Genomic DNA, 12,355 nt, shown 5'->3' on the forward strand with positions numbered 1-12,355 from the left:
TCAAAATGTGGCGATATTTTTTACGATTCATTTATTCATTTTTAAACATTTACGGAACCCATAATCTAGTCTTTTGTCTTCATATTTATTTACAAGTTAGTCTTATAAACGAGCTTATATAAAGTAATCAGTACGTAACATACAAAAATAAAAATTCTCTCTTACATTGAAATACAGACTAGGTATAAAAATAATTCACTTTTAAATTCTAAAATTGTAAACGATTTGACTATTACAATAAATGCTCCAGGTTGTGAGAGAGATATAATAGTACATTATCTCAAAAACTGGAACACTAACAATAGACCGGAGAAAAAGGAAGCCTTTGCCCAGCAGTGGGCATAATGGCTCTAAATATAAGTGGCATAATTTGAATAGATATTTGTTTTAGATTCGCTAAAAAAAATAATGAAAAACGTATAATGATGGCTAATGTGCGTATTTGCGTAGTGTTACTTCCATGTTCCATGTGACCGTAGAGCCTAGAGACGGGCGGGCGCGTCCAGCGCGGCGCAGCGACAGCCGCACGAGCTCACCGGGCACTCCGCGTGGTCTCTGCGGGTACGGGACTATTTTTATTGAAACTGCATGGAAAATATCTAATAATAACGAGGCGTTAATTAAATGTACGGTACGTTTGAATTATGAAGTAGTTTCGTCTGAACTCGTATCGATTGACTTACCATAGCTAAATTACGTAACAGTGGAGCGATCAAAGGGACTTTGACACTAATCTGAGGAGGAACGAGCGCCGTGGTATTCCCTAGAGATTACAAAATGGAGTTCCTCAAAAAGGGCGTGAAAAGATTCATTCACGGCGCGTGTGACACCCCTGGCGTTGCAGGCACGTATAGGCTGCGGTGACCAATACTCATCAGGTCCGGGTGCACAGATATGAGAACAGTGAGGTAGTTAGTTACTGGAACCACTGCAGCAGATGATGCGCGTGGCCGCCGTGGCGACAGCCCACGCACCAGCTGAACCAGGCCGGGAAGGCCGCGGCGCCCGACGCCGTGCCCAGGTGCAGTGTGCACACGCCGCAGCGCGGCAGCGGCTTGCGGCAGTGCGGGCACGACGACATCTGCTGTGGGGAATACTTCGCAATAAATAGCTTATACTTGCTATTGTCTATATCCCAACTAATATTTTGTAATATATGTAAGATTGAGCGTGAAGAGGTAGCAAACTTACTTTCGTATTTGTATACGAAAGTAAGTTTGCTACCTCTTCACGCTCAATCTACTCAACCAATCTTCTTGAAATTTTGCATACGCACAGTTTGAAGTACGGAGACATAAGGTACCTTTCATACCGAAAATATTCCTGCTTTCGTGGGAAATCACGTGGGCGAAGCCGCGGGCAAACGCTAGTTACCTAATACCATAAGAATACCCCAATAACCATAAGAAATTATATACCTAATCCTTCCTCTTCACTAATATGATTCTCCGTGTCAATACGCTAAGAAGACGAAGAAAATACATCACTGGATTATATTATACAAGGTTGACATGAAACCTAAAATAAAATATCTACCTTCATCTTGGCGGCGGGGGGCGGCAGCCGCGGCTGCGGGCGCGGCCGGTGGTGCGGCGCCGCCACGGCCTTGCCGCAGTAGGAGCAGGCGGCGCACACCAGCCGCGCACCCCCACCCGCCGCCGCACCCTCCGCCGCCGCCACCAGCGTGTCCAGCGCACAGCGCGCCCACCACAGCCGCCAGCTGTCCAGCACGCAGCGGTAGCTGCCATCGCACGGGAATAAACACATTTTCAAAGCCGGTTTTTGTTTTTAATCCATTTTGGCACGTACCAGTAATTATACAAGACTTTTACAAGTAATGAATATAATTATAGACAAAAGCTTTTCGACTGAAATACGGAAACACGCAAGTTGATTGATTGATCTTCAGAGTTGCCAGCTGTAATGTATCGGTATGTTACCAGTGATTGTGAAATAGAGATTCATTTTATTTTTAATATGATTGATTGAAGAAATTAAATCGCGAACTCAGACAGTCAAAACTTTGAGACAACCAATCAAATTGTTACACTGTTGCCGTCACGTGGTTATTTGGTTGTGACTATCATTGCAAAAGTTTCAATAATGTAATTTTAAAAAGAAAATCTAGTAAACCAGGAAAACTAAAGACAAATTGTGAGGCTGTATCTATTAAAAGATGGCACGCGATTGTCTCTCTCACAACAAAAAACTAGGTTTGCAGGTTAAAACACTTGAAATCACATTACCTGTCGAGCCAATTCTGTACACTAGCTTCTCTCAGCAGCTCCACAGTGAAGCACCGGGCTGCTATCAGCGCACACGACTGCACGTCGCCTGGTAACGATCGTTCATAGTACATTAAGAGTTGATGGCACCAGTCTACTTTGACCTTAACTTTAGCCTGCGCGCCGCCGCCGATAAAACAAAATGGTGTACTTTTTGCTGCGCAGGTTAAAGTTAACGTCTAAAGTTAAAGCGACCCACCTTAAGACTGGGCCAACCCGCTCACTAGCGCCGCTACTACATTTCATGTAAAATCAAAGTGTGGCAGGCTTATTTTAAATTATCTCTAGTATGTAAAGTTATTTGTCCTTAACAAATAAACGAAGGCCTCTCCACCGATCTTGTCGGTTTTATACGTTTTTAAATGCTTGATTATGAAGAAAATCGTGTTTTCTTTCCACACACTAGCCACATGCCTCAGTCACGAGGAACACTACTGATCACTACTTGAAGAAGTTGGTCATATTAACTGGTCTGATAACTGGGCTGCCGACGACCGTGCCTAATGGAGACGAAAAAGTAGGAATGCGGACCCTGGGCTTCGACTCAACTCAAAGGCTGAAGCACCCGGGAATACGCTCAGATGAGATATATATATATATATATGTGGGAATAGTAATTTTGTAATTTTTGTATGGTAACACTAGCTGTTAGTAATCCATCCAGTGTCAAAGTCAGTTGTCACTGTCAGTGTGTGTAAAAAATGTTGGACAATGTAAGTTGTTTGTTTGGTCGATGGCTGAAATAAAAATAAAGTTTCGTGTAAAATAGATAGTGTTTGCATCAATTATAGATCTACATCCCACATATATATTAACCAGTGTTTTCGAGCCACCGTTGCAGCAAAGCCACGCCCTCAGTGCTGGCGCCAGTGAGCAGCATCCCGGACAAGTCCCCTTGCTGCACCAGCGCCGCGCTGGTGGTCTTCACGTACTCGTGCAGCGCCGAGTCCGAGAGGAAAATGCACGCGAACGCGACGCGGTCTTCTAGACGCATCTCTGTCTCCGCTAGCACCTACGAATTGTATGGCATTATTCTTTGTAATCTGTCTCTCTCATTTTTAAGTGTGCTTTTCTTCTTGGTTGTGACGCCTTGAAATTCACGGGCTGCGTAGAAGACTGTTGATGTCGGACAGGCTGGCTTTTTTTTATTTATTTTTATGGCTTCCGAGCATCGCAGCCGGATTACGGCGACGGTTGTTCGGCGTTGGTTCTGGCCGGAGGCCATTGTCTCAGAAGTGGGGACATTAAAATGGTTGATGACGATTTTAACGTCAATAAGTGATGTATATCGTCCTAAATTGAATAAAGAACTTAGTTTTTTTTTGATAATGTGTGATTTATGAATGAGAAGAACCTCTCTGAGATGCGGCTCGTCGTGCAGCTTGGGCGCCGCGTGGAGCGCGTGCGGCGGCGCGGCCGGCGCGGACGCGGCCAGGAAGTGCAGCAGCGCGCGCAGGTACGCGTCCGGCAGCGCCGGCGTCGCCGCCGCCAGCGCCTCGCGCCACAGCCGCTCCTATCGCAACATACATTTTAAATATTCGCTCCTAACATTTTTAATCTTTGGATGTGTGTAAAACGTACTGGGCAAATCCCGATACAAATTTATGTTATTTATCCGGCTCGAAGGACAATGTACATGCTCAGGAATGTGTTCGTGTTTAAAACTCAAGATAATGAATTATATTTTTGTTTACAATTTCAATGTTGATTTTCTTTTTTTTTTTTGGACTTGACATGATATTTTTTTGACATAGAAGTAAAGAGCCCCGGCCAGCTCCTCCACAGTAGCCGCACATACCTCGCTGAGCCCGGCCAAGGCCAGCGCGACGACCCTGAGCTGCGGCTCCCGCGCGCGCGCCAGCACGTCGAGCGCGGTGCGCAGGCGCAGATGGAAGGCAGCCAGCGCAGCCGCGCGGCACGGCGTACCCTCCGCCTCCGCGCGCTCCACGCCCGCCACTAGGTACGCCACACCACACGGTCACAATAAACAATTACACAACAATTCAATCAAGGTCAACACTTACTAGAAAGACTAGAAATAATGTAGGATGCAAACAATAATGAACCTTACCTACGGTAAATACTGTAAAAGGGTACGTCAAACTTCATTTAGAGTATTAATAAACGATTTATCTAACTCTACGATCTGACTTACCATGAGACTTTCATTTTGACGCATCTCAATTTCATCGGGTGCACTGCAGGTCGCATAAGGCACCGACGCGAGCCGTTATATTCTCATACAATTCTACATACAATAAAATGTAATGCTAAATATTTTGTTGCGCCCCAAGAGGTCCCTGGTTCGAACTAATGTGTTTGAATCCCAATCTGACTCATGTATAGTAAGTTATCATCAATCACAATTTGCTCCCAGTGAACGAAAATATCGCGAGGAAACCTGCACTTTAATTGATATAATTTATCATCCAGTATGTGAAGGCAATGTCAAACCAACCATTAAAACTATCAAGAAAGTCGTTGTGACCATTACCCTCAGTCGGGAAGAATCCATTGAATTAAACTAAATGGAATAGACCTCAAGATAGCCTGGAAGAGTTTGCACTATACTGCAGCGATAAAACCGCCATGGCCAATTCCCAGCAGTGGGAAATAAAAGGCTGTCAATGATGATGTTTTTTTTTTGGTGTAATAATGTTTCTTTGGCAACAACTGGCGCGGGACAGCAGTGGTTGGAAAGAGAATCGTTAAGCGTGGCTTAGCAATGGGATACATAAATGTTATATAAGTACAGGCTACATAAGTGTTTTCCCTTCACTCAATGGCTATAATGGGCTGTGTTCCGAGGAACTGTTTGACATGTTGCCAACTGCCACTTTCCAGCACCGCACCTCTGGCCATCGTCAGGGAGTTCATCCTCATACCTTGGAGTCCAAAGTGTCGCGTACTGTATGCTTCAAAAGGAATTTTCTCCCTCAAAAGGAATTTACTCAAAGGTTATGGAATGATCTCCCTGCCACGGTTTTCCCTACAGACTACAACATGGGGTTCTTCAAAAGGGGCGTGAAAAGAATGTAAAAAAAAAAAACAAAGCACACGTAATGTTTTGGCGTTGCAGGCGTTCCTAGCTTGCGGTGACCGCTTTCCATCAGGTGGGTCGCATGCCTGTTTGTCTATTTAGTAGTATAAAAAAAAACAAGTGACCAGCGTTGTCCCAGCCCCAGCCCCAGCCGCACAGCTGCAGCGCGCGGCTGCGCTCGCAGGAGCGGTACACGGCCACGCGGCGGTTGGGCAGGTCGGGCAGCAGCGAGGGCACCAGCTCGGAGCGGTAGCCGCCGTCCGTCAGCACGCTCAGCACGCCCGGGTGCCGCCACGGGCTGTTGCGGATGCAGCCTGCATGCGGACAATGCGTCTGGACTCAACTCACGAGGTACAAATTCTCTAGAAACTCGAGAATGTTCGATGTGCCTTTACAGAAAATAATTTCGCAAATTATTTTTAGTTTCATTCTTTTTCTTTCATATTGAGATATTCCCGGTTGTGTTCAGTGTTATGGCGGCGAAATAGAAGTCTTAAAAATAAGATTTTGCTCTGACTTTATCTAAAGTGTTTTATAACCGGCCGTATGCCTGTCGTCAACGCTTTTTAGGAATGCTATTGTCTATCAGTCGCCAAGGCTATGTCGCTCAGTCGCTTCGTACGAATGGACACGGAATGGTCTTATTTTAGGACAGTAGATTTGTATAGATTAATTTTTTTACAGAAAACACAATCAAAAACTGTAAAAATAAAGTTTACATAAAACGAAAGAAGCTAACTTAATACCGATTATATCGTCAAAATTAATATTGTAATTCTTATTTGTTTTGCCGATAAAGTCGACACGTTGTAATATCGCGTCACCGACACTTCACAACTAACATAACTCACCGTCCTCGACGAGCGACTTGCTGAGCGCCAGGAAGTGCCACAACGCGCTCAGGGCCTCGTCGTCCGCCAAGTCTGCGTTCTGCCACAGGTCCGGCTACACACACACACACACACACACACACACATAACACGTATTATTCGGGGAGTCAGGTGTTGTTGGATGTTGATGTTGAGAGTAAAGGCCTTCACTTTATTTACACGAAACAATTAAGTATAATAGTTATGTTAAAGAATTCACCCGCTCCGTGGAGTTGCATATGTGCACTAAAAGTAAGTAAAATTTAATAATAGAGCGTCGACCGATCGGCCGACGTCGTAGGTGTTCGGTTAACACAAGATTTCAATTCGTCATAGACATCTTGTAGGTGTCAAAAAAAAAAAACAAATCTGTGCTGTAAATCGCTGAGGAGTTCCCTCATCGGGAGCCGATCCTGCGTGCACATTCAGGTCGTGCTTATCATTATAATAAATAAAATAAATAATAATGTATGCGACGGGAGAATTTCAATTCCGTAGGACAAGGGGAAGTTGGTGAAATGAAACTTGTAAGATGTAATCAAATCTTACACAAACACACAAACATTGGGACAGGAACCTATATGTATAAAAATTCATGCATGAAGACCGCCATTGTATATTTAACTTCTGTTAAATATGTACTCTTAACATTACGTAATTCATTGTCAATGTAAAACATGTCTACAGAGCACGTTTTAAAGCTTACTTTTCAATGAACGCCACAATGTCCGGGGGGGGGGGGGGGGGAGCGGTGCGATTGAAATAGCACATCGTCAATCTCACTGATGTATTGAGATCGACGATGTGCTATATCACTCGCACCGTTCCCACTCTTTCATGCGCGATTCATGGTTAAATGTGTAGTGTAGTGCAGTATTACCGACGACGACCTATTCTATACCTAGGTGGCGCAGTGGTAAAGTGCTTGCCTCTGAACCGAGAGGTCCCGGGTTCAATCCTCGGTCGGGTCATGATAGAAAATGATTTACATCCAAGCCGACGTTGAATCGTTCGACGTTGAGACGTCCAAGACGACGAAGACGTTGAGTTAGTTTCCCATAACACAAGTCTCGAACTTACTTTGGGGCTAGCTCAATTTGTGTGATTTGTCCTAATATAGGTATTTATTTATTTTATTGAGGACGTTGAACTTTGTGTATTCATGGGTTAAATGTGTAGTGTAGTGCAGTATTACCTTGAGGCCGTAGTCGGAGTGCGCGCGGCCCTTCATGACGTAGGAGACGTCGCGCACGGCCGCGTAGAAGTGGTCCGGCATCAGCCGCAGCGCGCCCCCCCCCGAGCTCCACACCAGCCCCCCCGCGCCCCAGCCCACCGTCACTCGCTCGCACACCGTGTAGTCTATCATGTTGCCTGCCAGGGGGAATTCATCTGTCACCTATGCTAATATGACCACGTCTTGCGCAAACGGCCAAATTACGTAAGGAATAAATGTTTGATTTTGGTAGAAGGGATCAACTCAACAATCTCTAGCTTGAATGTCGTCAAAGAGGAATTACGTGTCAATGGTCTGACAACTAATGATGACGTAGATCGTGTGAAGTGTACTCTAAGTCTCTAACAGTGAGTAGAGTCGCAGTGCGCACACACCTGTGTCGGTGTGGGCCAGCAGCCGGGCCGCGTGCTGCGGATGGCAGCAAGCGGCGGCCAGCGCGGCGGCCGGCGGCGGAGCGCTGGCGGCGCCCGAGCCCTGCGCGGGCGTCACGTCGCGCTCCAGCACGCTGGGGCCGCGGGAGAACTCTTCCAGTTCTGCCTCCACTGCCGCCGCCTGTATATATGGCCTTTTATTTAAGTTTAGAAAAGACCGAAGAAGAGAAAAGAGGCTCACTTCCTCTTCCCTGTCTAGGGCTCTAGATATTTATTTAGAAATACACGTATGTACAATTTATATTCATCTATAAATTATCCTTAAAGTTCATGTACACGAAACAACACACATAGGAACACAAAAGACAAAATAAAGTCGATACTATCCGCTAGCTCAGCGGTACAATGCAAAATGAACATTATGGCATTGACTCAATGTGCTTTTTGTTGCGAAAAAATGCCAAACACGCTCCTGTTTATACCGCTTGATACACTCTTCCCGCCGAGGATGCCAACTGTACCCAAACCCATTTCAGGTTCTACCCGTGTACCACGGGTAGAATCTGGTAGGAGTAGTAACCTAGGATAACATATAAGCACAGAAGATACTAATTTATCTTCATAAAATCATACATTTTAAGATTGACTCCTATCTATTATCTATACTATCTAAGTATGCTGTAGAATTTCTAACCGATTATAATTCTTAGTAGTAATCACAGTGTCTTTCTCAACCTTGACATTGGCAAAATCATCGTTTGGCTAAACTATGGAGTTATAAAATTAAAAAGTGAAGTGAAGTGAGCTTCTAGCTTTAACACTAGAAATCTCACGCGTAACCGTCGGAAAGTTTTTGTATTGGCGGTCTATAAGAACACCTCCTACTTTGACTTTAACCTTTTAAACTTTAACCCAATCGTCCGTATGTGTCGTTTGTACAATGAGCTGTATTTGGGCAAAGAAATTATCGACATTTTTGCGGATACCCACACTAGTTTTTTTAAGAGACAAATGAAGCGTATCTTCCTTTTAAGCTTGCCTTTACTTTTAAGCTTTTCTTATGATTGTATGATGATTCTAATTTTGTCTATAAATACTGATTGTCACTGTTTACTTTTTCGTTAGTTAAGTAAATAGTGGTGTTAGTACCTAGCTATGTTTACAAAATTTGTCATGTTGTGTATGCACGATTTTGGATTCAGTCCAGATCGTAGTGTTCGTTGTATCCTGTTGTGTATGTCTATATAAATAAATAAATATTCCAAAAAGCACTCACCACATCCACACTGTTCAACTTGCTCTCGTTCGCTTGCTGGATGTCGTGAAGTCTGATCGAGCTGGAGTCTCTTTGCAAGGACATCAGGAGGTTCCGTCTGAAAGGTACAATATATTGTAAGCATCTTGTCCTTCGCCCTATTCCACATTAGGTGAGGTAGGCTTTTCTAATTTGTTGGCGCCAATATAGTCTGTCAAGGGTTGTAAAGTCGGGTAAACAATCAGTTCGGCATATTAAAGATATGTTTTCAGAAACATAAAAATCAGTATGATACGAATTTTCCGGTTACACCCTTAGTCATAGACCATTGGAGCAGAGAGAAAAAGTAGGAATCTTTTCTCTGTTTCTCATTGATTTCGACATCTAAATTGCCAGACCATTGGCACGGATATCATCCTTGATGACATCAAGTCAGCACTCTTCTTATTTATCACATATTGTACCATGTTTAATAAATAAATCATTAATTTATTTAGGTGAAACAACATAGCCAGACATTAGTTCCATACATATTGATTACATATATTATATTATATTTATTTATTTACTTACCTGGTGGGGCACCACTGTATCTTGAGCACCGGGCGGGGCTGCGGCAGGCTCAGCAGCGGTCGCTCCAGGTTCCTCGCGTCCCACACACACACTACGTTGTCCCCACGGGACGCTATCTGCCACGGGCTGAAGGGGTCTGCGCATGCGCCGTAGCAGTAGCGAGTGCTGGCTACGCTCACTTCCTTCTTTGATAGATCTGAGATAATTTCAAATGAGCATTTTCTTCAATTAATACTATTCCCAGAAGTACTAACTGAAGAAAGGGAAAACATTGAATGTGCCAACTGCTTCTTATCTTGCTTACAATATAAAACTCAACCAGGGGGGAGAACTCATCATCATATCGAGTGTGTTATTGCTAATACTGGTGTCAGATTTTATTCAAGTCGCCTAAAGGCATCTGACATGACTTTTACGTCTTTATTTACCGCCATCTAGTGGCAGGTAGTCGCATACACACTAGGGAACTAAACTGTTAACCAATGTGCAGGTTTCCTCACGATGTTATCCTTCACCGGAAGCCAGTGGTGGTATGAAAACTACTATATGTATATGAGTCAGATTGGGTTACAAACTCATTTGGCATGAGTAGGATACGAACCTGAGACCTTAGGATCCATAGGCGGGCGTCTTAACCATTACACCACCACACACGAGGGGGAGAACTATAAACTGGAGATTTCAGTCATGGCCCATAGGGTAGTAAAGTTTCAGTAATTAATCTCAATTCCATAGCCCACCACACATGGTCGTGATCTTTGAGTTTCGTAACTGGCTACTTGACCGGGTAAAATGAATGAAATTTCAGTCAGTGTAGAATCATCAGTGTGATAATATACATGCATATATTTACTGACCTGGAGTCAAACACATACCGCAGATAGCTCTGGCAAAAGTTAGTAAATGTTACAGGTTAGCTACATACCCCTGAGGTCAAATATCTTGATGTGCTTCATGTTCATGCTGGCCAGCAGTGTGCGGTCGGTGCTGGCGGTCCACGACACGTTGTGTGCCGTCTCCGAGAGACCCATCTCAGCGAATGGCTTCTGTTCTGGAGGACTCTGCACATCTGCTCCCGCTGTGGAGAGTTATCCCACTTCATTTCTTTGTATTAGGTGAATTAGGGCCTGTTTCACCACTATCTGATAAAATATCCTAAGGTAATTTGACAGATGAAAGTAACTAATCTAACAGCTATATAAAAACAATTTTTTCTATAAAATTATTATGAGGGTACTTTTTATAACCACTAAAATTATATAATATTGGATTGGCATTGCATAATATTGCATGATGATTGTCAATTGATGTTCACTTTTCTTCTCCCTTACCTCTTGCTTCATTGGATGTGGACGGACTCTGATTAACATCCCACAGCAGGATGCAGTGGTCATTGCGGTACTTCTCAAGAGCTACAGCAAGTAGGTTGGTCTCCACATGACTCCACGCCACTGAGTTACACAGTCTGGGGTACCGCGGCACTGCAGGAGAAAATTTTTAGTATATTGACTTACTGAAGTTTTTATTACTTGACAAGAAAATTCAATAAGACTCTATCATACCAATATTTAAAGGATTATTTTCTATTTAATGTGTGTGATTTTCCACATAAATAAACAAACAAATATATTTTTATGTAGTAAGAGACTGGTAAAAACTAAACGAGAATATTGTCACTGCACCTTTAGTCGACAGTTTTAAGAATAAGAGTAGATAAAATTTCTAAACTTCAAGACACAGATGCACCAGCCTAATTCATCTTCATCGGGCTTACCTTATCCCATTACATGGGGCTGGTGCAATAATGTCTGTACTTAATCTTATAAGTATAACCATTCCTAGTTAAATCATTCCTTTTTTAATTAGGTTGAGACAAAGCACCTAAACAGATCATAAACACAAGCATATTTTGTGCATATTTACCAAATTCTTTCCCAACCAGACCCAGAGGGTCATATGTTTGTTTGAGAGTGGTGAGGCTGACACGGCCGTTGGTGTGTCCGAGGGCGAGCAGAGGTTCCGGCTGGTCGGGAATAGCACTGATGTCCACGCAACGAACGCTACTGGCACTTTGGGAAGCAACTACTATCGCTCCTCGTGTCGATGAGATCTGGGAGACTGAAATTATAGATTTCATTTGAAACTTTCACAAAACTATTCCAACAAAAACAGTAAGGCAAATTTTTTTCAACATTATAAACAGTGAAAGGTTCATAACTCTTTTTTATGTAAACAACTGACTAGGTTAGTGATCATTAGAACAGAGTAAATTGACAACGCAAATAAGTAACTAAAATGCTATATAAATGCAAAATACTTACAAGTTGTGTTCTTTTCGATGTCTTTGAGGCGAGCAACTTCATATAGGGTTATGTCCGAACTCCAAACAATAAATTTGTTGTGATGAACTGGGGCCCAAATTACGTCTAACTTAGCCCCAGACATATTGTTAGATTGCCAATATTACCTTGATCAACAATAACAATAATATCCACGAAGAAAGGAGATACATATATACATAATATATTGAGAAATGTGTTTATTTATTTACCAACCAAGATTTCGTTCTTGCTATGCTGACATTGACATTCGGCGAATCTTTTTCATCTATTGGTTCATGATTGGTTCTCTAAGGTTTTTAATTTTCTTTAGTTTGACATATTGCTAAATTAGCCTAAACGTTTAATTTTTAGAAGTAAACGGATTAATTTTTAAAACACTTATCACA

At 43.0% G+C, this 12,355-nt stretch overlaps 1 protein-coding gene across 2 annotated transcripts; it reads right to left on the reverse strand.

Moving 5' to 3' along the window:
* Positions 1–14: 14 nt before the first annotated feature.
* mio (missing oocyte) lies at positions 15–12,176 on the reverse strand. 2 transcript variants are annotated; one of them, XM_053754207.1, is made up of 17 exons: positions 11,949–12,176; positions 11,551–11,745; positions 10,959–11,108; positions 10,553–10,705; positions 9,628–9,823; positions 9,076–9,172; positions 7,803–7,980; positions 7,390–7,565; positions 6,177–6,270; positions 5,451–5,639; positions 4,084–4,241; positions 3,640–3,798; positions 3,102–3,297; positions 2,247–2,334; positions 1,537–1,741; positions 921–1,081; positions 15–555 (listed from the first exon to the last, which is right to left on the reverse strand). In XM_053754207.1, the coding sequence occupies exons 1-17, from the start codon at positions 12,070–12,072 to the stop codon at positions 483–485; spliced, it is 2,592 nt and encodes an 863-aa protein (XP_053610182.1). In that variant the 5' UTR covers positions 12,073–12,176; the 3' UTR covers positions 15–482. The 2 variants fall into 2 exon arrangements, with proteins under 2 accessions (XP_053610182.1, XP_053610181.1); XM_053754206.1 differs by having other exon boundaries at positions 921–1,084.
* Between the last annotated feature and the right edge of the window lie 179 nt (positions 12,177–12,355).

The sequence above is a fragment of the Plodia interpunctella genome, chromosome 13, assembly GCF_027563975.2.
Source record: "Plodia interpunctella isolate USDA-ARS_2022_Savannah chromosome 13, ilPloInte3.2, whole genome shotgun sequence".
Taxonomy (NCBI): Eukaryota; Metazoa; Arthropoda; class Insecta; order Lepidoptera; family Pyralidae; genus Plodia; species Plodia interpunctella.